Here is a 27344-nt window from a genome sequence, read left to right as displayed (position 1 = left end):
GATGCTGGCTTGCCGTGAGTTACAGTGATGCCCATCATAGTGCATTGCCACTTGGACACATCTGAGGGGGGGTTCAGACTTAACTAGAGCAAGACGAATGTGGTGTCTGTAGTGTCAGAGATAAGTGACTGTATTTTCACGTTGAAAGGTTCTCCTGGTTACACTTTTGCCTTGCACCGCAAATCCTAAAGGTAGGCTATACTAATCAACATACAGTTAACAAATGACCATTTCGCGTTTTGAGTCATACAGGTGCGTTCCATGTATACATTCTCATATAGTCACTCCCTGTGGTATCAATATCATCTCATGTCAATACATACGGTTAAGTGTGGTATGATTTCGGTTGGACTCAGACTTTGCCATCATAGCCATGATGCAAATCTTTCAAAACATGCATCTATAGATCTATAGACCATCTATAGATCCTTTAAAATTAAAACAATATAAATCATGAAGTGTAATTTAAACTAACCCATAATGTACTATGTTGATGACTTATGAGGAGTATCTCTGCGGTGTTATGCATTAAGTCTGGCTCCTCCAGCTTTTTTTAAATAGTCTATGAAACCAAAATGAAATCTATGAATAGTACTGCTACGCTAATTACTGATTTTATTTACTGCATTGATTGAATTATTAATAAGTAAGCACCTGCCAGTCATGATTGTCATTATTGTATGGGTAGATGTCGTTAGCAATGCCTTCTCTTTAATCCCGGTAGAATTTCCATGCACTCCAATGCTGTCACATACCACCGGTGACATTGCTTGCATTGAACCAACATGAGGTAATGAGAACTACATGGTTTAGGATCTCATGCTAAGTTCAAAGGTCATTTTGTTTGGTGGGTGTCATCTAAACATGCCTGCTGCGGTCCATAATAGTATCAAGAGAAACCAGTAAGAGGGCAACATCTTTAACGTGCATGTCAGCTTGGCCATCAATCTTGTTGAACTGGTATGTAAACAACTTTAATTGCCCACCACCTGGGAAGTTTGTTTTATAGAATGATTAGATAGTAAATCAAAAACGTTCATTGTGCAAATTGAGCTTCAGTCTCGAAGCATCATTATCAATATTAGCAGTTCAGGACATTGATTTGGTCAACAAAAAAGTAACTTACTAAAATGGATATGCCAATCTAATAAAGGGATTAGAGGAAGAGTGCATTGAACTTGCTTGAGGCGTGCAACTATGCATGAACCAAAGTGCACCTTAAAACATATTCCAGAACTTTCCAACACCCAAGCTGCATTGTTTCTCCCCCATAGTCAATATCTAATATTATGTTCTTTGCCCAGAAGCACCTGAAAGTTGCTTATGTCCTCACATAACGCCAAGGACTGCCTGCTCTCTGTCAGCAAGTTCTTTTTGGGGGCATGCATGCCTGCAGCCTTGACAGAAACCCTAACCAGTCCACGAGGGAAGATCTATAGGTCGGACCTGTTTGGTTCCTCTCTGGGATGTATTCTCTGTGTCATGACATAGCCATTCCTCTTCCACATTTAGAAAGATTCCCTCATGGTTACCTAATGTGCAATTGCCCGCCCAGCGCCCATAAAAGTAGGACAGGGTTGTTTGTGTCCCAAGGATCATCCTAAACACCTGAAGCTACAGCAGGATATCTTGACTCCGGGGCATCAGAAAGGGAGAGATTTGACATATGGCTATAATGTCTTATGGCTATTATATGGCGTAACATGTGTCAATAGAGCTGATGTGTGGCTCATCAGTTGGATAGATGAAGACCAATGGGGTTTCTTCTGTCCATACATCTGGAAGATGAAGGGGGTCTAGAGTTGATATTAGTTAGGGAGTTGACACTGCACATAAATTACTGGACAGACAGGATGGGTGTGGGGGGTCTTCTTAAAATGTTTCTGCAGGTTTGGGATGCATGTGATAGACTGATCTTTGAAGATGATTTTTCAACCACGTTTATGAATTATTGGTATTATTTTATCATGACTTACAGAAAATGTGACATATAAGGCAATGATGTTGAATCAATGATGTGTGTAGGCTTACATTTGAGTGAACTTGCATTACAAAATGTAAAAAAAAATCTATATAGCATGAAACATTTGATTAGGCTTTTATGGTTTCTGTTTCCATCTGAGCTGTATTTGAATCTTTAACACTGCAACGATGTCTCTGAGTTAAGTCATGAATTAGGGGAGACCGGGGTTGGTTGTCTCAACGGTTGGTTGTCTCAGTACTAATTACTTCCAATCTAAATGGCGCTGTGTACTAATTTTAAGATGGATATGTGTGAATTATTTTGAAAGAGCTCATCCACCTGGTCAATTCATGTCAGCATGATAAAATATTGAGGTGAGAGGAATGTATGTGTTTTTCATCGGTGAAAGTAAAAAATGAATTGGTATTTTCTTTGTAAATGTTTGAATAATGGGATGTATCCATGAAAAATGATCCCACTGGGCACACACACACATTGGTTGAATCAACGTTGTTTCCACGTGATTTCAATGAATTAACGTGGAATATACATTGAATTGATGTCTGTGCCAAGTGGGATGTTTGTTGAAAAGAGGAAATGGAGAGCTATAGTGTGGTCACATGAAATGTCAGGTTGGTTTTGTCACTACCAAACATTGTCACTGCCGGTATACAATAAATCCTAAGTTATTTTGTGCTTGTGCTATAAAGAGCCCCCTTTGTTGCCTCTCTCTCACAAACATATTTTTTTCTGTCACACACCAACACATGCATACACACAAATTTACTCAAAATGTAATTCTCAAGGAATAAAATGCTGAATTTTGTTAGGAATATTGTTCGATCAAAGAAAGGATTGACTTTTTAAAAAGATTGTTTGCTATATTGCTTTATGTCCTGTTACAAAAGGAATAGGTTACCAGCAAACATTGTGACAACCAATCCCATACTGTGTGACATCCAACCCTGTGATGAGGCTGGTTGTCACACAGTGTGTTTGTTGGCTTATGTTGGAAGAAGATATGAGGAGAAAATGGTCCCCATTTCAACCCAAGACCTTGCTCTTTCTCATCATATATTTTTTTTAAACTATTGTAAGATGGTGCTGAGAAATACATGTGGGTAAAAAGTGTTGCAACCAACCCTGGTCTCCCGTACTAGATGTCCCACTGTGAAAATATGTTGCACACAGAGCTGCCAACTGTACATTTCAAACTTTCCAAAACATAGCCCTTTGGATGATCAACCAAGTGCGTTGGTATTTTCCCGTCACATTTCACTCATTACCATCCGGCCCACTGAAAGTTACTCTGACGTCATAGACGGAGTGAGAAGAAAAAAAAGCGATTCAAAGTGAGTGGATAGTTGGTATCCCAGGGAAACTTGATAATTCCCTATAGTCATAATGTGTCTACTGTTAATTTCTCATTTGAGTCTTGGCAGAAAAAATCAAGAGATGACGACATCCATCTATTTAGACTCATAAGGACTGAAATACAAGTATTGCATAATATTGATAATCTATACAATACATATATAAAATATAAGCAATATATACACAATTTGACAAGTCATATAGGCCTACAATAAATATAAAATATATACTTAATACAATATACAATAAATGTATAGTCCACTTTAAAAGCTATACAATATAAATATATACTTTAGGCTGTACACAATTTGACAAGCCAACTAAGCCAATTTAATATAAAATGTATACTAGGTATCCACCCAAAAGTTGCAATAGGCCTATGTCAGTAACAAAACATTACCACTGAAAGTCTGATCCATGTAGTCTATTATAAATATTTGCTATTGAAAATGGGTTATCCCCAGTAGCGCAGAGTTTCAAATGCAGCGCAATTAATTATCCCGGGGCAAAGGTGCTGAAAGCTCGGAGTTGCGGAGGTGTTTTCATGCGCATGCCTATACCCATCAAGGCAAGGGGTGACATCAGCACTAATAATGAAGGCGGCTCATCAATGGGCAGAGGGCTATAAAAGGAACTTTGGGAGACTTACCCTAATCATAACAGATAGGCTGATCTACAAACCGGGTTTACACCTCTGCACCCCACATCACAACCTTCCAGAGAGGAGCCTATCGCACAAGAGGCAAGTTGAACTTCATCAAATTTGTCATTATTTTGTCTGCATGACATCCTACGTTCAAAGTTGAATTCTATAGCCTATTTAACTTTATTTGTAGTAAAAGTGGTTGCTTATCAAACACAAATGTATTACAGATATGAGTTTATGTTCTAAACTCTTTTCTTACTTTAACAGGTTATCAAAATGTTTCCCATCAGAGGTTTGGACGTAAAAGTGGTACTCATATCACTCTGCATTTTATGCTATTCAACGCAATCTGAAGGACGACCAGTGATGTAGGATTGAACCTTGAACCTGACAATAACTTTATGGAATAACTTTATATTATATACTATATGATATTTTATTGTAATATGATTGGATATGACATGATACCATATTATAGCCTACTTGCAAATGATAATAATGTCCTGTTTAAAATAAGACATATAACTTAGTATGTATTGTTTCTTACAGAAAGAGATCCATTAGTGAAGTACAACTAATGCACAACCTTGGGGAACACAAGCACGTGCAGGAGAGGCAAGACTGGCTCCAAATGAAGCTGAGGGACATCCATACAGCCTCGCTTCGAAATGCAGAGAGGGGGGAGAAAGTTAGAGCCAGAAGGCTTCTTCCCGAGGATCTCCTGGATTTGGAGGAGTTAACGCCAAACGAAGTTGAATACATTTTAAACATTTTGGAGAAGCTACTCAACGCTCAGTGAAATTAGGTTTTTGCAGTCTGGACTGTAGGCTACCACGTTTGACACTTCATTCTATTTCATGACTTTTATAGTTTTTCTGTTTTATTTGAACAACTCTTATTTATGTATAGGGCATGCGATTTTAAAATGGTACTGGGGAAATCAAGTTGTGAGGTGGCTAAGCTTCCACAGTTTTAGCTTAAAGCACTTGTATTTATTATGAAGTAGTTTACGCTATTTATTTATCATAACCAAATAAAAAGGAAGGGCGAATACTGTTTAGGACCAAAACATTGTTTTTAATTATCTGAAAAAAGTAAGCGTTATGCAATTGTTTATTAACTTGATGGTGATTGTATTTTCGTGTTCTATACGTGCTATGGTATTTCTATATGTGGTGTAAAACTGTGGTAGTATGTATAAATAACTAGTAAATAGTGTATCTTGTGCATGGATACTTATATGCAGTAGGCCTAATTGGGATAGGGATCATTACAGTTGATGAGCTATAGCATAAATGTTAAATATTTATGCACTTTAACTGTAGAATGTAGTCACTTATATGTTTTATATAAACCAACTCCAAAGTGCCGCAATGTTAGTGTTTGTTGTAAATAAAATAGCATTATCACAATAGCTATATTCTGTATTTTTCGCAATAAACAATTAAGTTAATCTTCCATTTTTATTACCATCTGCTGGCTTTTTAAACTGCTGAATAGCCCACGGAACGTTGATATGCCTACAAGTTTGCCTACTAATGTATTCATTTATATTTCTACTTAATGTATCAACCCTGATGATTCCGAAATTGGAAGGTTACTGTATCATTCATTACCACTTACGTATGAATATGAATTTACACCTCAGACGGGAGGTGATTGGTTGCTGATGTTAGCGCAATAACTGTTAGCGCCTCAGTGGTTGTTCACAGGGGTCAATGTACACGGTAGCTGCATATTCACTCATCATAATTAGTAGCCTATATGAACATAAACATTGATATATAACCGTTATATACACATATAGCAATGAATAGAAATATTTAATTTCCTAACTGTTTGGGGGCCTGATGGGTTTTTTAGACTGCAGATTGCGCAGCGCGCAGCAATTCCGACCCTCGTGAACAAGCCGAGGTTATATAGTCTCGCGATCTATAACCTTAGTTGCTCAACAGTCAAAACAAGTGATTACACTTTTAGGCCTGTTTTAGTAGCTGTCCGGGGAACATGGCTGTCACTATTACTGTAATCAGTCGGTCACCAATCTAGCAAAAATATTTATTAGGAATTTGTTTACTTTCGCTTTCGGATAAAACTCAGACAACAATGAATCCCAAGAGGTAAGGAGCGCCATGCTATAGTTAGCGGGCTACTTCAGGCAGCGAGGTAAGGAGATGTAATTTAACGTGGGCGTAATTTTATCCTGCCAACTAACGTTAACGCTAGCTACAAGTTTACTGGTTAAAACTGTTTGATATCGAGCTAGCAGTTTGTTTGTCTAAAATGTCTTCATTGCTTACCAGCATGAGTCATAACCTAGCGGTCAAACATGGAAATTGTTCCAATTGTTTTTTTTTCATTCATTTGGGGATTTTAGAACCACTTCAAACAAGGTATGTTTGTTTTCATGTAACGGTAGCTATAGTAGGCTTTCCTCGGCGTGACGTTTTGATAACCGTAAAACTCTCTCTCAGACAAGGTGACTTATATTCGGCTTTATTTTCTCTCAGATTCGGAAATTCTAATTAGCATCAAAGTAGACATACAAGACTATAGCCCTTGATCATGACTCGTGGTTCTATACACATGAGTCATTGGTTGAAGGCGTCTTGTAGGGGGGTTGGTTCGTTGGGCGCCACGACGCCCGGTCTGTACAGTAACACGCAGCGCTTTCGGTGCTGTTTTGGAAGCATAAAGACCTCGGTGAGAAAAATATTTATTGTTTTAAGTTTTAAATTGATACGTACTTTTTTTTTTATGGTTAGTGTTCCCAAACGGCCATATTTCTATGTTACATCGCTTGTTTACGGAAATCAGTCAGAAGGACCGAGGGTGTACTAACGTTACCTGTTTTAATTAGCCACAAACTTGTTGTCACTGAAGAATACTGCCGGCTGTAAATGTTAAAACATCATACAGTAAGTGTGTATTTTGCATTTGTGAAATTATTTTGATATGTTTTGAAAGAGTGATCAATGTTTCCAGGACCGTACCGCGAGTCAATCTAATCACGTTTAGATGGAGTATTTGGCTGTTCTTGCTTCCAGAACCAATTCGCCATTTAAATAGAACATGTAACTTGGACGAAGGAGTAACATTATTTTCCTTTAGTCGAATATTGGGCTAGCAAGACTACAAATCCCTGCAAGTTCCTGCACTTAATAGCTGACACATCTAAGAGGTTCAGTCTAGCTAGCTAGCCAGCCATGTCACATCAATGTTTTCAGTTTCCCATTTAGCTACCTCTACTCAAGTTATTCCACGTCTAGTTAGCTAGCTAACAAACAATGGGCCCATCTAGCTAGCTTGGTGGTGGTACTACCACAAGCTTGTTATTTTTAGTCAAGTCTAACTTGGCTAGATAGAGAGTAAGTTTGTTACGTTTGCCAATAAAGGTTTTGGATGTTATCTAGCGTTCCATTATAAATGATGTTTAAATTTCTTCAACTAATGTGAAGAGAAGAACAAACGTTTATGTTTTCTTATTAACAGGATGTCATGAGTGCTGATGGTGGCATATTCCCTATTGACACCTCTAACTACTTACCTGTGATGGCTGAATGTCCACATTTAGATGACAACTCAAGCGACACTGAGAACTGGGAAAGTAATCTTCACAGACACTCAAGGTAATAAACAGCTCTCATTAGGTAAGAGTACTGTATTGCTACTTACAAAAATAATTGTAGAACAGGGACGTCACTTTAGAAAGACTTCTGAATGTGCTTGATTGTTATTGACTGTTCAGCATTCAAGACAACTGTCTAGTACTAATTTATATACAGTGCCTTCAGAAAGTATTCACACCCCTTGACTTTTTCCACATTTCGTTGTTACAGCCTGAATTTAAAATGGATTACACTTTTACAAATGTATTAAAAATGAAAAAATGAAATGTCTTGAGTCAATAAGTATTCAATCTTTATGTTATAAGCCTAAATAAGTTCAGGATTAAATATTTGAGTACTGAGTCACATAAATTGCAAGGACTCACTCTGTGTGCAATAATAGTGTTTCAATTTAATTTATTTTTTATTTACAATGTTGGCAGGACGAAAACAAATTCTTGTTTAAATGACGGCTTACCGGGGAACAGTGGGTCAACTGCCTTGTTCAGGGGCAGAACGACAGATTTTTACATTGTCAGCTCAGGGATTCAATACAGCAACCTTTGGCCCAACGCTCTGACCACTGCCTCCCCCGCCACCCCAGTTTAACATAATTTGTGGATGAAAACCTAATTGCTGTACCACACATTCGATTTTCTGTAAGGTCCCTCAGTTGAGCACTACATTTCAAACAGATTCAACCACAAAGACCAGGGAGGTTCTCCAATGCCTCAGTAAAAATACCCAATGCCTGGGTAAAAATAGAGAAAAAAAAAGCAGACATTGAATATCCCTTTGCGCATGGTGATAATATAATAATAATAATGTTATTAATTCCACTTTGAATGGTGCATCAATACACCGTCACTACAAAGATACAGGCATCCTTCCTAACTGTTTCCGGAGAGGGAGGAAACCACTCAGGGATTTCACTGAGGCCAATAGTGACTTTAAAACAGACTTTAACAGCTGTGATAGGGGAGAACTGAGGATGGCTCAGTTACTCCACAATACTAACTTAATTGACAGAGTGAAAAGGAAGCCTGTACAGAATACAAATATTCCAAAACATGCATCCTGTTTGCAACAAAGCACTAAAGTAATACTGCAAAGAATGTGACGAAGCAATTCACTTTTTGTCCCGAATACATAGTGTTTGGTGCAAATACAACACATTACTGAGTACCACTCTCTATATTTAAGTATAGTGGTGACTACATCAGGTTATGAGTATGCTTGTAATCGTTAAGGGCTGTGGAGTTTTTCAGGATAAAAAATAAACCCACTTGAGCTAAGCACAGGCGACTCTTGCTTGACGCCCAAAACATATTGAAAGGCTGTGCATACGTACACACCACCTCATTATTGCAGTCCTACCAAGACTAATATTGCGTTCTAGAGAGGACTGGTATGAAGCATTGTATTTGCTTATCAACTTAGCCTATAAAAGGCTTATTTTGTTTGAATGTAGATGTGTAGGAACTAGAATATTTCTGCCGTGCGCCGCTTTGACAGATCCCATGTGGCGCACTCTACGCTGAAAAGACTATTTTCTGTGTTATATAGCCCTATTGGATGAAACTATTATTACTAGAGATGTTGGTTAAGTAATTATCCAAGCATGTGCATTATTCCAGATGCCGACTCAGTTTCCAAACTGCCCCCATGTCATTTAAAAATTTTATGCTGGAAACCTGGAGGTTTTTATTCTATGTGCCGGTATTTGTATAGATGTTTCCATAATATTTAAAAATTGAGGAAGTGCCATTATTTCAGTTATCAATGGAAGACGTCCTTCCTAACAAATGCCCCCTCCCCTCTTCTGGTTTGTGGTGCTGAACAGTAGCTGCGCGTGATGCTTTTATGGCCCAGAAAGTGAACTTGCCATTTACAAAACATTTAGCGGGGATGCCCTGCTTTAAGATCTATTGCCTAGGACATCAACAGCCAGCTGTGGTTTTATTTGAAATAATCTATAGGTACAATAGGCCTATTTTTCTTGTTGCACATTTAGGCCTAATTAAACTGACTAATTTGGTAATAATCAACTTCAATTCACTGGCACCATGTAAAATGGCTTAGCCATACTCAGTGATAGCCTAATATATACTTTTGGTGAACTTACTAGGCATTGTAAGACTAGATATAGATGACCAAGATATAGCCAATGTGCACGGTTCCGACTATGCCGGCACCTCCTTTTGCTAGCTTGCCTGCTCTTTCTTTTCTCAAAGAAAGGTGTGTTCAGTCTTTGGCCTGTTGCGTGTAGAATAGCTCAGCCTCCTCATTTGATAGCCTCTACTTTTAGTGAATTCACTAGCCATTGCAAGTCCCAAAATTGCGAGATGCAGCACTGCCTACAGTTCCTATGCCTGGCTGTACCCCCTTCCTACCTCCTTTCCTCACTAGCTTGCTCTTTCTTCTAAAGGCCTACAGCTTTTGATTTACCGATGCACGGTTCCGACTGTCTGCCTGGTGGCTACAACTACAGTTGAACTCGGAAGTTTACGTACACCTAGGTTGGAGCCATTAACTCGTCTTTCAACTACTCCACAAATTTCTTGTTAACAAACTATTGTTTTGGCAAGTCTGTTAGGACATCTACTTTGTGCATGACACAAGTAATTTCTCCAACAATTGTTTACAGACAGATTATTTCACTCATAATTCACTGTATCACAATTCCAGTGGGTCAGAAGTTTACATACACTTAGTTGACTGTGTCTTTAAATGGCTTGGGAAATTCCAGAAAAAGATGTCATGGCTTTAGAAGCTTCTGATAGTCTAATTGACATAATTTGAGTCAATTGGATGTGTACCTGTGGATGTATTTCAAGACCTACCTTCAGACTTCGTGCCTCTTTGCTTGACATCATGGGAAAATCAAAAGAAATCAGCCAAGCAATTCCTTTTGTAGACCTTCACAAGTCTGGTTCATCCTTGGGAGCAATTTCCAAACGCCTGAAGGTACCACGTTCATCTGTACAAACAGTAGTATGCAAGCATAAACACCATAGTACCACGCAGCCATCATACCGGTCAGGAAGGAGACACGTTCGGTCTCCTAGAGATGAACACACTTTGGTGTGAAAAGTGCAAATCAATCCCAGAACAACAGCAAAGGACCTTGTGAAGATGCTGGAGGAAACCGGTACAAACGTATCTATATCCACAGTAAAACGAGTCCTAAATTGACATAATCTGAAAGGTCGCTCAGCAAGGAAGAAGCCACTGCCCCAAAACCGCCATTAAAAAAAGCCAGACTACAGTTTGCAACTGCACATGGGGGCAAATATAATTTTTGGAGAAATGTCCTTTGGTCTGATGATAGGAAAATGGAACTGTTTGGCCATAATGACCATCGTTATATTTGGAGGAAAATGGGGGAGACTTGCAATCCGAAGAACACCATCCCAACCGTGAAGCACGGGGGTGGCAGCATGTGTGGGGTTGCTTTGCTGCAGGAGGGACTGGTGCGCTTCACAAAAGAGATGGCATCATGAGGCTGGAAAATGATGTGGATATATTGAAGCAACATCTCAAGACATCAGTCAGGAAGTTGAAGCTTGGTTGCAAATGGGTCTTCCAAATGGACAATGACCCCAAGTATACTTCCAAAGTTGTGGCAAAATGGCTTAAGGACAACAAAGTCAAGGTATTGGAGTGGCCATCACAAAGCCCTGACCTCAATCCCATAGAAAAGTTTTGGGCACATCTGGAAAAGCATGTGCGATGCGAGCAAGGAGGCCCTCGAACCTGACTCTGGTACATCAGCTCTGTCAGGAGGAATGGGCCAAAATTCACCCAACTTATTGTGGGGATCTTGTGGAAGGCTACCAAAAACATTTTTACCCAATTTAAACAATGTAAAAGTAATGCTACCGATTTACTAATTGAGTGTATGTAGAATTCTGACCCACTTGGAATGTGATGAAAGAAATTAAAGCTGAAATAAATCTCTATTCTGACATTTCACATTCTTGAAACAAAGTGGTGATTCTAACTGACGTAAGACAGGGAATTTTTACTAGGATTAAATGTCAGGAATTGTAAAACTGAGTTTAAATGTATTTGGCTAAGGTGTATGTAAACTTCCGACTTCATCTATATTCCTGGCTGTGCCTCCCCCCTTCCTCACTAGCTTTCTCTTTCTTTGCTGTGAAATAGGCTAATTACAAAAACAAATTCTTGCATATGTCAACTACTCTACTCCTCCTTTGCAAAAACACGTAATCTAAGGATTTGAGTCGTTTGTTTCAGGTGATAATAAAACATGTTTTGATTAGTTAGTTGTTTCTCCAACTTTCTAGCAAGTCAAGCTAGCTTGTACTGCAGCTAGCTAGCTAAATGCTAGGCTAGGTTGAAGATACCATTGTATCTAGCAACCACCACCTAAAATTATGATAAAGAACTTCATTACCATCATACTTGAAATGGAAGGCCACACTCATATAATTGGCTTAGCAGCCGATGTGTATTATTTAACACTACTATTAAAATAGTTCTCACTTATATGAATGGGTAATTGTTTACAAGTTGCTAGCTATCCCATAAAGCCATTACTGAAAACCACATCTATTTAATCCAGTTTGAAATAAGTCAAATGTGTTTTGTTTCAGGAATTTACTTGCAATCTGGAAATATTACAATTATCTATGAATGTGTTAATTTCTGGATTGTCAGAGCCCATGTTTCTCAAGTAGATGCGTATCGAATCGTCTTGAAAGGGAAAGATGCACAATAGGGTATTTTAATATGCGTCATTCTGTTACCAAGTCGGCAACAGAATGAATGCAACTGAATTGGCTAAAATGGGAATTAATAGTAGTCACAAAGCACAGCTCAAGGTGTCCTATCATAGCTGACACCCCATTCTTTCTTCAAACATCTTTGAATGTTAATTTGGAGTAGCTATTTAAGAGTTTTTGGAAAACGTGGTCACGAACTGAGGAAGATTTTACCGTCATTCTGTTACCAAAATGTACATCTACACTGTTCTTTGAGTAAATGGGTAGTTGACATGCCACAGCTTTTTCACTCCAATGTGTCAAACACTCTTTTTAATTTGTGAAAACTTTTATTGTATGGTTAAGAAGATACTGCTCTGTTTGGATCATCTGTAGACACATACAATGAATAAACATTTTATACATAATTTTTGTGCTAACACTAGCTAAGCGTTAGTGTTAGAGATTAGTGTTAAAGTTACATTTAGGAGTTAGGTTTAAGGGTTAGCTAAAAAGAAAAAGGTTAATGTTTAGGGGAAGGGTTAGCAGAAATGCATAGTAGCTTAAAAAGTAGTAAGTATTTGAACTCTCAGCTAGAAGTTTGCGTTATACACCCACCCGACCAACCACCCTACTTTAATTTTTTGCCTTAAGTAACCACCTGTCTCACGTAACCATACCAAACGTAACATATCATACTAATTTGGGTATCCTGGATTTTCTTTTACTATGTTTCTAGTCTAGTAGACCAGGATCACAACAGACAAAGTGTCAAATGAGGGCTTTTTAGGGTGTGGCTATTCTGGTCCATCAGATAGCCTATGTCTTTTTGACACGCTCAGATGCATATTGTGGACTGTTAATCATGTCATATACTTCCTTAAAGTGGTCGTTTGGGCTTTTTGGCAAGGAAGCCCCTTGTCTACCTCCCCCAGAGTCAGATTAACTTGTTAATACTATTTTTGTCTCTGTGTCCAGTATGAAGGAAGTTAAGTGGTTTTCCATAGAAGATGACAAGTGGAGATTACATTTTGAAAGCCCTTCATTTTCAATGGAGGGAAGCGAAGTGGTCGGGGGACCATTGGGTGACGTGAAGAAGCTTAACTTATACCACAAGTCTATTGACCAATCCAAACTCACTATATTTTCTATCCCCTACTGGATTGGCCGTTACCTCACTATTTAGCCTGCTTGCTGGCCCCCACATGGGGGCGACGCTAGCATGGCTATCCAAATTATCATGTTCAAAGGAAACCCACAGTTGGAGGTAGTTTTGCGAGCCAATACTAATTAACATTAGCCACCTAGCTAGAATTCGTAACATGTTTTTTGCAAATTCTAAACATATCATACAAATTGTGATTTGTAACATATGAAATGGGTGATGGATATCCATAAATTAATACATACCATATGAAATGTAACATACTATACTGAACAAAAATATTAAAACAATAATTTCACTGAGTTTACAGTTCATACAAGGAAATCAGTCAATTGAAAGAAATTAATTATGCACTAATCTATGGATTTCACATGACTGGGCAAGGGCGCAGGCATGGGGGGGCATAGGCCCACCCACTGGGGAGCCAGGCCCAGCCAATCAGAATGTTTCCCCCCACAAAAGGTCTTTATTACAGACAGAAATACTCTGTTTCATCAGCTGTCCGGGGGGCTGGTCTCTGACAATCGCACAGGTGAAGAAGCCAGATGTGGCGGTCCGGGGCTGGCGTGGTTACACGTGGTCTGCAGTTGTGAGGCCGGTTGGATGTACTGACAAATTCTCTAAAAGATGTTGGAGGCAGCTTCTGGTAGAGAAATTAACATTAAATTATCTGGCAACAGCTCTGGTGGACATTGCTGCAGTCAGCATGCCAATTGCACACTCCCTCAACTTGAGACATCTATGGCATTATGTGACAAAACTACACATTTTTAGTGGCCTTTTTTCCACCAGGACAAGGTGCACCTGTGTAATGATCATGCTGTTTAATTAGTCTTAATATGCCACATCTGTCAATTGGGTGGATTATTTTGGCAAAGGAGAAATGGTCACTAACAGGGATGAAACAAATTTGTAGAATACATTTGTGAGAAGTTTTTAGTGCATATGAAACATTTCTGGGATTTTTAAATTTCCCCTCATGAAATATGGGACCAACACTTGTGTTTTTTAAAATATTTTTGTTCAGAATAAATTGAGTTTCCTGTATTTAAGCACAGAATCATACAAAATTCTCTGAGACCAGGTTGCTGTAGTTGTAATCCTACCTCTGGATGGACTTCTCACTCCTGTGATTCTCAACCAAAGCCCTTATCTGGGGAATAAATAATTTATATGAATCTCTAGCTCAAATTAAATGTTAATATCAACAAAAACACATTTTTAGCACATATTGGCATTGTAATCTACAGCCAAGTAAAACCGAAGTCAATTGGTGCTGTCATGTTCATCATTCGCAAATCAGCAATTGTATTTAATCAACCAAGCAATTCTGCTGAAGACAATCGTGTCGAGTCGGAAAAGGCTATATAAGGACACGCCTTACGCCCAAACCTTTATTTCATTTTAGAATTAATCACAATGAGGTTAAGGTAAGGGTCCGTTTTAGGTTTTTGCTAGTGGGTTTAAGCGTCAACTGTGTCCTTATAGTCTTCCCCTGTCGAGTCAGGCGATATCAGGACAGTAGACTGGGAGGTCGCACTACGTCAGAAGGGCTGCTCTGTGAGTCTGATTCAGTGTCGTGGAAAAAAAACGCACAGCCATTCATTTCTACGGGTCTCCCTGTCTGAACTGAATGACTGGTCCTCGCTCTTTTTCTTCTTTTTTGTTCCAATTGGGGCGATCGAGGCTTTCGAAAGATAATTTTACAGCTAGCAAGTCGAACAGTCTACGAAATAATGCTGAAGTTCGAAAGTAATGCCCAAGGATGCTGAACCGGCTGGCAAGGCTGCATTGTTCGGAGGAGCACAAGTCCTTTGTGCTTTCATTCCTCAGCTCATCCCGTGCTGCTTTGTCTTTAATTTGCCGTGCGATACAAACGGGTAAGTCTGCGAAGCATCCTATCCATTGCATTTATTATAGCATATGTTGATTACCTATGTTTTTGTAAATATTTATTTAAACGGTCGGCTTTTTGTGGCTTTCCCACGCATTCTTATGAATGGCAAGAGGAAAAGAACCAAGACTACGGGTCTTGTTGAAATGAAGTGTGTCCTTTCATTGGGTTTGCCGATCAGAACGCATAATGGGGTTTACCTTTTGTGGAGGGTTAAACTCCCGACACTAGCGTGCATTCTCTCTGTTTTAATATCACAGGGAAAGTGTCAGCAGTGCTCTAAATTATTGATGGGACCCTTTTCTTTAAGGAACGGGACTCAATGCTGCAGACTCTTATTTATAACACCAGTTCATCTATGCTTTGCCTCCATTCTCACAGTCATAGTAATAGTCTTAAAATGACTAAACTTAACATTAAACATCGCAATTTGCATTTGATAATTTCGTGGAAATCAATGCCTTTTCCAAGAGGTTATGTGAGGTAATAGCGGCAGCCATTGAGTTGATATGTGGATGGATATAGCTTTGCATTTCTGCCTGCATGAAAGATGAGATGAGCTCTATCGCTTTCGCTGACCCTTTGTTTGTTAATCCTGCCAGATTTTCCTTATTCATGCACTGGGGGAAGATTTGTTATATACATTTAAAATAAAAAAAATACAAATCTGGTCACCAAACTTTTCCCGTTTTGACATTCTACTTTATATTCAGAATTGCAGTTATGCTAAAGGAACCAAAGTATTGTAGAATAGAAAGAGGGATTGATACTGCTGTTTCCACACCTGAATTTCTGCTGAGTGCAATGGGGGCATCACTCCATAACTAGTGCTGATTCTACATTCAAGCTCTTAATCACATTCCCCAACCTGATGAGAATCATTACTCTATTGAAGAGTTTCTCTTTTTGAGAGAAACCCATATGAGCCTGTAGAGCAATTGTTTGCTCCATGTCAAGAACTGTCTTTAGATAAAACCTATTGAAAAAGGCTCTTATGAAGTCCACAAGTCATGTGAGGACACACGGGATGTACATTTAGTCCTGTCATTGTTGTTTTTATTTACATGGCTGAAGGTCTCATAGCAGTACAGAATTCAATGCAGGTGCAATAACAAGGACAAGCTCCACAAAGATCAGAGGACCCACATACTGTAGGGCAAGCCTGGCGGTCCCTGACCTGCATACAATATGATTAGATCTTCCCGTTTCTGGACCAGTCATTAGCATCCATTCAGTTGCTGTCGAAATGTAGACAATTATTTGTTTCAATAAGCGTAAACACTATGAATAAGATATTGAAATCAGCCCAATCTTTCCACATCCTTTATATTTATTTACGACATGTCTGCTGAAATTAAGTTGTCCACATGTAGTGGAATGACTTAGATTTTTCCTACTCAGTCAGTGAGCCATCTCTCTCACTCTCTGGGACTTCATCAGTGGAGGTGGCGCCTCAGTTAGACATTGTTAACGGTTGACTGGGTTGAATATTTCTATCGGGAGCTAGAAGGTGGATGGATGACGTCCATTTGAGGGGCTATAAAGGCAGCTTCTCTAGAGCTCTCCCGTCTGAGTTCCTCTTTTGTGCTGCTCTCTCCAGTCCATTCACTTTGGCCTCATCATATTTGATCATCACTTCCCTCGGGAGGGACGCGCTCTTTATTAGGGAGACCTGCTGCATGGCACGTTGGTCAGACTAGACAGACCAGACAGTGTGAGAGAGCTTTCAGAGGTAAAGTGGCTGCCGCAGATAACATAACAGCTCTCGTGGATGCATTCGGCCTCTCTGCCTGTCTCAATGGGGTGACCAGTTTCTCCAGTTTCCCTACAGATGGGCTCTTTTGCGATGGATAATAGTGCTATTATCCTGTGGAAGTATTTAAAAAAAAAAAAAAAAAAAAAAAAAAAAAAAAAGATTTCAAGGTGCGTTTGTAACTTCATGCTCCATCAGTGTAATATTTCATATTTTACCAATGCCACTACAAGAGGAGTAATAGTCCTATTTATGTGTTCTTTCACTCCCTAATGGGTTTCTCAAAGTATAGGGCTGCAAGCGGTAGTGTTGTATTGGCCATCTTTCTACAGCAGTCGGCGCTGCTATTTTTTTCTCTCACAGAGGGTTCACATGAGTTTACTGCAGGCTTTTACCCACTTCTCTGCAGAGAAGCATACAAAAGACTCCCTTTCCCCCTCTGTGCTCGTGTGTGTCTGACTGTGGATGTGTGTGGTGTGCTCCTCTCAGTGCCCAGCCCCGCGTCCCAGTCCCTCAACTAGAGGCCGACCTGGTCAACATGAACCTGCATGGCGCTAGTGGAGGCCTCGAACGCTGCAGGGACAGTGATCGCCGGAGGTCTAGCGACCGCTCCCGAGACTCCTCCCACGAGAGGGGCGAGGGTCAGCTGACCCCTTGCATCAGGAACGTCACCTCGCCCACCCGACAGCACAACAGCGGTGAGTACTCCATTACTGCTTTGAGACCACACAGGGTGCTTGATTCAACTCTGGCATAACAAGGCTTTCTCATGCCTCCGGTACAGCTGTGAGATTGAGTCCCTTTCTAACTACATAAAAGCAGTGACTGAATCAGAGCTCTCAGAAATGTGGTTTCATCGTGTTGAAATCGTCTTAAAGCCTCACCCGGAGGCGGAGCCAGGTAGTCCCCACTGTCTGTACCCACTCAGGGAATTAAGCCAATAACTAAACTGAATGTTTAAATTGCTACAGTAAGAGTTGAATAGTAGTCTTGAAAGGAAAGCATTTTGACTCTTGCGAAAGCTTTCAATTACTTGACCAGCGTTAACAATGTGCCTTTTCATCCAGTGTGATGACACAGCAGTGTTGGCACCTTTTAATTACGGTACTCTGCCTGTCTGTGTCTCCCAGATCGTGAGCGGTGTGAGGGTGGTTCCTCCTCCAGGTCGTCGAGTCCTCGGCCCCCCAGGGCCTTAATCTCCGTGGGGCCCAGCTGCATCGCAGCGAGCAGGAGCAGCCTTCTCAGTACTGAGACCCACTGTAAGAGTCTGGGCCATGGACACGTGCACGGTCCCTGTGACCACCTCTACGTCTATGAGAACGCAAAGGAGGGGACGCGCACATTACGGACCGCCGAGAGGGTCACTCTGATAGTGGACAACACCCGCTTCCTGGTGGACCCAGCCATCTTCACCGCCCAGCCTAACACCATGCTGGGAAGGTATAAAGCATACTATTGTATCACCACAAATTAAACTGACATCTAAAAGGGATATTAAAACATTCATTTCAATCTGAATGTTTTCTTCTCTCATAGAATGTTTGGATCTGGGAGAGAATACAATTTCACTAGGCCCAATGACAAAGGAGAGTTTGAGGTGGCAGATGGAATCAGCTCAACGGTTTTTAGAGCTATCCTGGTAAGACTCACTAGCTTTATAATAAGATCTCATTCACGTTTGATAATGTCATTGTTTTTCACCTAATGTACCCAGAGACAGGTTGGTATTGACGAAGTGAAGGATTACACTGCTGCGTCATTAATCTTCATGACTGGAATGGGAAATGCATTCTCTCACAGATTCTATATCCATCCCCTATTTATTTTATTAGGAAGAAGAATAGGCATTCAGGTCAAAACACTATCTTTCTAAAACAAATACCTTGATTATTGCACCAAAATAAAGGGATACTTTGGGATTTTGACGATGATGCCCTTTATCTACTTCCCCATAGTCAGTTGAACTCGTGGATACCATATTTACGTCTGTGTCCAGTATGAAGGATGTTAAGAGGTACACTACATGACCAAACGTATGTGGACACCTGCTTGTTGAACATTTCAAAATCATGGTTATTACTATGGGGTTGGTCCCTCCTTTGCTGCTATAATAGCCTCTACTTTTCTGAAGGCTTTCCATTAGATGTTGGAACATTGCTGTGGGGACTTGCTTCCAATCAGCCACAAGAGTATTAGTGATGTTGAGTGATTAGGCCTGGTTTGCAGTCAGTATTCCAATTAATCCCAAAGGTGTTCAATGGGGTTGAGGTCAGGGCTCTGTGTAGGCTAGTCAAGTTCTTCCACACTGATCTCGACAAGCCATTTCTCTATGGACCTCGCTTTGTGCACGGGACATTGTCATGCTGAAAGAGGAAAGGGCATTCCTCAAACCGTTGCCACAAAGTTGGAAGCACAGAATCGTCTAGAATGTACTTGTATGCTATAGCGTTAAGATTTCCCTTCACTGCAACTAAGGGGCCTAGCCCAACCCATACAAAATAGTCCCAGACTATTATTCCTTCTCCACCGAACTTTACAGTTGGCACTATGCATCGGGGCAGGTAGTGTTCTCCTGCCATCTGCCAAACCCAATGCAGTTGGTGGCTACATCAGATTCTAAGTACTGCAGTGCATCTCCTCCTCATGGACTGCACCAGATTTGCCAGTTGCTGTGAGATGTCACCCCACTCTTCCACCAAGGCACCTGCAAGTTCCTGGACATTTCTGGTGGATGGAATGTCAGTGTTGTCAATGTCAGTGCCCTAGCCCTCACCCTCCAATCCAACATGTCCCAGACTTGCTCACTGGGATTGAGATCCGGTCTCTTCACTGGCCATGGCAGAACACTGACATTCCTGTCTTGCAGGAAATCACAAACAGAACGAGCAGTATGGCTGGTGGCATTGTCATGCTGGAGGGTAATGTCAGGATGAGCCTGCAGGAAGGGAGGAGGATGTCTTCCCTGTAATGCACAGCGTTGAGATTGCCTGCAATGACAACGGGCTCAGTCCGATGATGCTGTGACACACCGCTCCAGACCACGACGGACCCTCCACCTCGAAATCGATCCCGCTCCAGAGTACAGGCCTCGGTGTAACTCTCATTTCTTCTACGATAAACGCAAATTCGATTGTCAACCATGGCGAGACAAAACCACGACTCGTCCGTGAAGAGCACTTTTTACCAGTCCTGTCTGAAGGTGTGTGTATATAATGTGTGTATATATGTATACGTATATGTATACTGCTCAAAGAAATAAAGGGAACACTAAAATAACATCCTAGATCTGAATGAATGAAATATTCTTATTAAATACTTTTTTCTTTACATAGTTGAATGTGCTGACAACAAAATCACACACAAATTATCAATGGAAATCAAATTTATCAACCCATGGAGGACTGGATTTGGAGTCACACTCAAAATTAAAGTGGAAAACCACACTACAGGCTGATCCAACTTTGATGTAATGTCCTTAAAAGAAGTCAAAATGAGGCTCAGTAGTGTGTGGCTTCCACGTGCCTGTATGACCTCCCTACAACGCCTTGGCATGCTCCTGATGTGGCGGATGGTCTCCTGAGGGATCTCCTCCCAGACCTGGACTAAAGCATCCGCCAACTCCTGGACAGTCTGGTGCAACGTGGCGTTGGTGGATGGAGCGAGACATGATGTGCTCAATTGGATTCAGGTCTGGGGAACGGGCGGGCCAGTCCATAGCATCAATGTCTTTCTCTTGCAGGAACTGCTGACACACTCCAGCCACATGAGGTCTAGCATTGTCTTGCATTAGGAGGAACCCAGGGCCAACCGCACCAGCATATGGTCTCACAAGGGGTCTGAGGTTCTCATCTCGGTACCTAATGGCAGTCAGGCTACCTCTGGCGAGCACATGGAGGGCTGTGCGGCCCCACCCAAAGAAATGCCACCCCACACCATGACTGACCCACCGCCAAACCGGGCCTGCTGGAGGATGTTGCAGGCAGCAGAACGTTCTCCACGGCGTCTCCAGACTGTCAAGTCTGTCACATGTGCTCAGTGTGAACCTGCTTTCATCTGTGAAGAGCACAGGGCGCTAGTGGCGAATTTGCCAATCTTTGTGTTCTCTGGCAAATGCCAAACGTCCTGCACGGTGTTGGGCTGTAAGCACAACCCCCACCTGTGGATGTCGGGCCCTCATACCACCCTCATGGAGTCTGTTTCTGACCGTTTGAGCAGACTCATGCACATTTGTGGCCTGCTGGAGGTCATTTTGCAGGGCTCTGGCAGTGCTCCTCCTTGCACAAAGGCGGAGGTAGCGGTCCTGCTGCTGGGTTGTTGCTCTCCTCCACGTCTCCTGATGTACTGGCCTGTCTCCTGGTAGCGCCTCCATGCTCTGGACACTACGCTGACAGACACAGCAAACCTTGCCTCAGCTCGCATTGATGTGCCATCCTGGATGAGCTGCACTACCTGAGCCACTTGTGTGGGTTGTAGACTCCGTCTCATGCTTGCACTAGAGTGAAAGCACCGCCAGCATTCAAAAGTGACCAAAACATCAGCCAGGAAGCATAGGAACTGAGAAGTGGTCTGTGGTCACCACCTGCAGAACCACTCCTTTATTTGGGGTGTCTTGCTAATTGCCTATAATTTCCACCTGTGGTCTATTCCATTTGCACAACAGCATGTGGAAATTATTGTCAATCAGTGTTGCTTCCTAAGTTGACAGTTTGATTTTACAGAAGTGTGATTGACTTGGAGTTACATTGTGTTGTTTAAGTGTTCCCTTTATTTTTTTGAGCAGTGTATATATATGTATGTAGTTTCGTGAGCCAATGCTAACTAGCGTTAGCGCAATGACTGGAAGTCATGCTAGCAGATACCAATAGACTTTCAGTCATTGCGCTAATGCTAGATAACTATTCCGCTGGTGATAGTTATAAATTTCCTTCAAACTGCACGCAGACATACACATTTTATCCATGAGTTCATCTGACTCTGGGGAAGTAGATAAAGGACATCATTGCCAAAATCCTGAACTATCTCAATGTATTTATTAAATTGTTGTGGAGTTATGGCCACAGATTTGAGTGGCCATATGTATAGGGGTCATTGTTTTCTGTTAGCACATTATTGCGGCATCATTTTCTTATTATTCAAACACTTGTATTGCGTTTGTATGCAATTACTGTCAAGTGATACGTTGACAAGTAAACTCGTTTAAACATCTCCGCGGTTATCCATCCGACATTGTGTATTTTTGGGGAAGTGTGGAAATGCTGGGCAGATAATCTGTGCAGTGTTACGTAAAGCAGATTTTCAGGGATCAGAGCTACTAATACTGTACAACATGCTAGTGCTTTCATTTTTGTGTCCGTTTGCCCCGGTATTCCACTTAAGTCTCCAGAGACACAGGGCAGGAGAACAACCAGGTAATTGCATCTGTTTTTTGCGTGTATCATAAGGTTTCTGGGCTTTATTACAGTATCAGGGGCAGCTCTCTGTGTGCCTCCGAGGTAGCACTGTGTTCTAGCGTGCCAGAGTAGCAATTTCACATCTGTATGCTTCTTTGAATGGGGGAGAGAAATGCTAAGGACTCGGGTTTGCTGCAAGCACTTCTGTGTTTGATTTCAATGCTTACCTTGAATTTTCAGTATTGAATGTCTCGTAGTACCGATCCGTTATGTGATTGTGAAGAGCTCTTCTATCAAAGGCAACCCGACCATAATAGCAGGGAAAGAAAAAAACATGGCTGGCAGCATTAGCATTTAGGGCACAGAGCAAGCTAACAGCCGTTTACGACGCTGTCTTGTGAATAGCTGCGCGTCGCTGCTGCTGCCTCGATACCTTTTATTTTCATCATTATATTTGAACTCTGTCAATATTTCACTGGCTGTAAATAGCTCTGGGGGGGGGGAGTGTGACGTCGCTGACATTTGCTGTTGTCGGAAGGCTCTGTTCTGTGTGCGCAGACCAGCCTCAGTAATGGCTGCCTGTTTTGTTTTTCCTGTGTGACTTTCAAATGGCAGGATTACTACAAATCTGGGATAATCTGCTGTCCTGATGGGATCCCCATTCCTGAGCTGAGAGAAGCATGTGACTACCTCTGCATCTCATTTGACTACAGCACCATCAAGTGTAGAGACCTCAGTGAGTGTGTATATATATTGTATGATGCCCTCTTTCCCCCTCATTGCTGTAAATTGATAATGGGTTATTACATTTTAGGCAGAATATTCCTGTGTAATATTTCATGCCATATCATTCTGTATTAGCGGCAATATTTAGCCTGTGTTCAGTGTCGTGAGGTTGTTGACATGATGCACAGCTCTGAAACCAGGTCAATATTAGCCTACAGATTTGATGCAACTCAGATGATCGCAGGTTTCCACAATGTGGGTCACTGACTGCTGTAGCCATTGATTGACATTGTTTGAAATGTGGATGAGTGCCTAGTTTTGTTGACTTGCTGTGTGTGTGTGTGAGAACATGTACAGTGCAATCGGAACGTATTCAGAGCCCTTCCCTTTTTTTAAAATGTTACCTTACAGCCGCATTCCAAAATGGATTAATAGAATTTATCAATCTACACAAAATACCGCATAATGACAAAGGTAAAACGGTTATTTGATTTTTTTTTTTTTGTAAATGTATTACAAATATTTTTAATTTATTTACATAAACACCTTATTTTCTTAAGTATTCAGACCCTTTGCTATGAGAATCAAAATTGAGCTCGGGTGCATCCTGTTTCATTGATCATCCTTGATGTTTCTACAACTTGGAGTCCACCTGTGGTAAATTCAATTGATTGGACATAATTTGGAATGGCACACAACTGTCTATATTAAGGTCCCACAGTTGACAGTGCATGTCAGAGCAAAAACCAAGCCATGGGGTCGAACTAATTGTCCGTAGAGCTCCGAGACAGGATTGATCTGGGAAAGGGTACCAAAACATTTATGCCGCATTGAAGGTACTCAAGGACACGGGGCCCTCCATTCATAAATGGAAGAAGTTTGGAACCACCAAGACTCTCCCTACCGCTGGCCGCCCAGCCAAACTAGCAATCCGGGGAGAAGGGCATTGGTCAGGGAGGTGACCAAGAACCCGATGGTCACTTTGACAGAGCTCCTGTGTGGACATGGGAGAACCTTCCAGAAAAACAGCCATGTCTGCAGTACTCTACTGATCAGGCCTTTCTGGTAGAGTGGCCAGAAGGAAGCCACTCATCAGTAAAAGGCACACGACAGCCCACTTGGAGTTTGCCATGGCACCTAAAGGACTCAGACCATGAGAAACAATATTCTCTGGTCTGATGAAAGCAAGGTTGAACTCTTTGGCCTGAATGCAAAATGTCACATCTGGAGGAAACCTGGCACCATCCCTACAGTGAAGCGTGGTGGCAGCATCATGCTGTGGGGATGTTTTTCAGCAGCAGGGACTGAGTGACTAGTCAAGATCGAGGGAAAGATGAACAGAGCAAAGTAGATCCTTGACGATAACCTGCTCCAGAGCACTCAGGACCTCAGACTGGGGCAACGGTTCACCGTCCAACAGGACAACGATCCTAAGCACACAGCCAAGCAACACAGGAGTGGCTTCGGGACAACATCTCTGGAGAGACCTGAAAGTAGCTGTGCAGCGACGCTCCCCATCCAACTTGACAGAGCTTGATAGGATCTGCAGAGAAGAATGGGAGAAACTCCCCAAATACAGGAGTGCCAAGCTTGTAGTCATACCCAAGAAGACTCAAGGTAGTAATCACTGCCAAAGGTGCTGCAACAAAGTACTGAGTAAAGGGTCTGAATACTTAAATTCTTTAGCAAATGTATTAACAAAAAATAAACTGTTTGCTTTTTTCAGTATGGGGTCGTGTGTGTAGATGGATGAGGGACATATTTGAAATAAGGCTTTTACGTAACAATGTGTGAAAGGTAAAGGGGTCTGAATACTTTCCGAACACACTTTACATTTCAGTGTGAGAACTATGATGCACTTTTCATGACCTTGTCCCACTGACACCACCCACTCCTATCTTCTAGGTGCACTCATGCACGAGCTGTCCAACGATGGAGCGAGGCGTCAGTTTGAGTTCTACTTGGAGGAGATGGTGGTGCCGCTGATGGTCGCCAGCGCCCAGAACGGAGAGAGGGAGTGTCACGTGGTGGTCCTGACTGACGACGATGTGGTGGACTGGGACGAAGAGTACCCTCCGCAGATGGGAGAGGAGTATTCACAGAGTGAGTTAGGTCATTCGCCTCACTGGCTCTGTTGATATAATATATGTGGAATACTGTACAAGCAAGCCATTTCAACAATCATCCATAAGTAGTTTATATCCTAGTGTACAGAATTGCCCTTGGCTGGTATGCGTATCCCTAATGTTAAAGGCCCAGTGCGTCAGTTCTGGACAAGTTACTTACTGTAGTGTTTTTTTCCTTAAAATGGTCAAAAAGAAACAAGTTTCATCAGCTGTTATATGATACAAACCCTGGAAATTAAGAATGAGTGCAGTAGACCTTTAAATCCAACACCTAATAGTTATGTATTGCTGAATGCCTGTACAGTTTCTTGTAATATGTATGACTTTTTATTTACAGTTATATACAGCACAAAACTGTACAGATTCTTCAAGTACATAGAGAATCGAGACGTTGCCAAATCAGTATTAAAAGACAGAGGACTTAAGAAAATCAGACTTGGAATTGAAGGTATGCTGGATCACTGAATTTCCTTCCACAAAATGTCAATCAAGAAGTTTGCTTTCATGTCTTTACAATTTGATAACACTTAAGGTCTTAAACCTGCATAGTAATCCTGTAATTACCAGAACCACTCACTATTATGCAATCCTTATCTTATTGCTACATTACAGCATGTGTCAATGTTACTAGAAGAGTAGTAAATGTAACTTAATATACAGGTATAAGAGCAACTCAATATCACCTCAATTTGGTTTAAAAATTTGACTACAGTTGATGTATAAATATAATACATGTATTTCGAAGTGTTTGAACAGAACATGTGTCACTGTCTCTTTTTACCCTCCCAGGTTACCCCACCTACAAGGAGAAGGTGAAGAAGCGTCCTGGCGGCCGGCCAGAGGTAATCTACAACTATGTGCAGCGGCCCTTCATCCGCATGTCTTGGGAGAAGGAGGAGGGCAAGAGCCGCCATGTTGACTTCCAGTGTGTGAAGAGCAAGTCCATCACAAACCTAGCAGCCGCCGCTGCGGACATTCCCCAGGACCAGCTGGTCAACATGCACCCTGGCCCTCAGGTGGACGAACTGGACATCCAGCCTCAGCCAAGCTACCACTACGAGCCAGACCCAGACGCCCCCTCAGAGCACTGTAGTGACGAGCGAGTTTGACAGCAGAAACCAAATTGCCGTTGCAACTCTTGTGCAGCCTTAAGGCAAAAAAAAAAAACTGGTATACATTGTCAACAGCCTGGGAAGGAGTAGCAAAGCATTGCCTCCTTGTACTGTTAACTGACCAAAGGAGATTTTTTTTTTTTTAAATCAAGAATATTTGAATCACAAACTTGTCTGTGGGTGTGGTGGTGCTGCTGTGTACAGTTACAGTACTGTAGTTCCTAAAGGGTTTGGTTTTATCCACTTCTGCTTGCTCTGCCTGTTGGTGTGGGTGAGACTGTTACTACAGTAGTCTACCACCAGAGCACCTGGGGAGCCTCACTGATGCTTTGGCCTCAATAAAGATTTTTATTTAATGATTTGAGTATGTTTGCTTGTGCTGGAAAGGACCTAAGCTTACATGTTCATTAGCTACTACTCAGTCAATGGTGCATAAAGAGCCGATATGGTACAACATTGAATCTGTTTCAGTTGGAGAGCATGCCTACCATATTTGCACCTTGTCAGCCGGCTGTCATCAGCTGCTAAGTGTGGCAACCGCTTACTGTGTCTGAAGGGACCAGTACTGCATGAGCATTAAGCTGAACAAACTTTTCCAAAAAGGCTCAGTGGAATTCAGCAATGAGGCCCGGGTATATGGGCAACTCACGATTTCCTGGATACAAACCTCCGGTCTCTTAACTGGTTATACCTGTTGTATATTACCTCCAATCCTTGTGCGTCTCCTGTTCTCTAGCTGACATTTTCTGCCACGTGATAAAAATATCCCAGCACTGCACCAAATGTGACGAATTGCTTCCATTATATGCAATAACCTGTGATTCATCAAGAACATTTTAAATATGGATACTACTTATTCA

At 41.5% G+C, this 27344-nt stretch overlaps 1 protein-coding gene and 1 long non-coding RNA gene across 7 annotated transcripts; one reads left to right on the top strand and one right to left on the bottom strand.

The window, feature by feature from the left end:
- Window positions 1–5914: 5914 nt before the first annotated feature.
- Window positions 5915–26843, top strand: LOC118401024 (BTB/POZ domain-containing protein 10-like). 6 transcript variants are annotated; one of them, XM_035798166.2, is made up of 9 exons: window positions 5915–6149; window positions 7476–7612; window positions 17620–17828; window positions 18261–18570; window positions 18667–18769; window positions 23136–23256; window positions 25152–25349; window positions 25710–25820; window positions 26162–26843. In XM_035798166.2, the coding sequence occupies exons 2-9, from the start codon at window positions 7482–7484 to the stop codon at window positions 26479–26481; spliced, it is 1503 nt and encodes a 500-aa protein (XP_035654059.1). In that variant the 5' UTR covers window positions 5915–6149; window positions 7476–7481; the 3' UTR covers window positions 26482–26843. The 6 variants fall into 6 exon arrangements, with proteins under 6 accessions (XP_035654059.1, XP_035654061.1, XP_035654058.1 ...); XM_035798165.2 differs by having other exon boundaries at window positions 5916–6103; XM_035798163.2 differs by lacking the exon at window positions 5915–6149 and adding an exon at window positions 6529–6686.
- Window positions 7992–23129, bottom strand: LOC118401025 (uncharacterized). Its single transcript, XR_004829154.2, has 3 exons — window positions 22748–23129; window positions 14590–14636; window positions 7992–14126 (listed from the first exon to the last, which is right to left on the bottom strand). It is a non-coding gene; the product is annotated as an uncharacterized LOC118401025 (long non-coding RNA).
- Window positions 26844–27344: the final 501 nt, after the last annotated feature.

This window comes from Oncorhynchus keta, chromosome 22, assembly GCF_023373465.1.
Source record: "Oncorhynchus keta strain PuntledgeMale-10-30-2019 chromosome 22, Oket_V2, whole genome shotgun sequence".
Lineage (NCBI taxonomy): Eukaryota > Metazoa > Chordata > Actinopteri > Salmoniformes > Salmonidae > Oncorhynchus > Oncorhynchus keta.
This window is presented reverse-complemented; position numbering and strand designations above follow the sequence as displayed.

What these genes read in the sequence shown, in the direction of transcription:
- LOC118401024 (XM_035798163.2), top strand. Translation starts at nt 6,549, where the DNA reads ATGACTCGTGGTTCTATACACATGAGTCATTGGTTGAAGGCGTCTTGT. An exon ending in AATCTTCACAGACACTCAAG is followed by an intron (nt 7,613 to 17,619) that starts GTAATAAACAGC and finishes TGCTCCTCTCAG; the next exon opens with TGCCCAGCCCCGCGTCCCAG. An exon ending in CGGTTTTTAGAGCTATCCTG is followed by an intron (nt 18,770 to 23,135) that starts GTAAGACTCACT and finishes TTCAAATGGCAG; the next exon opens with GATTACTACAAATCTGGGAT.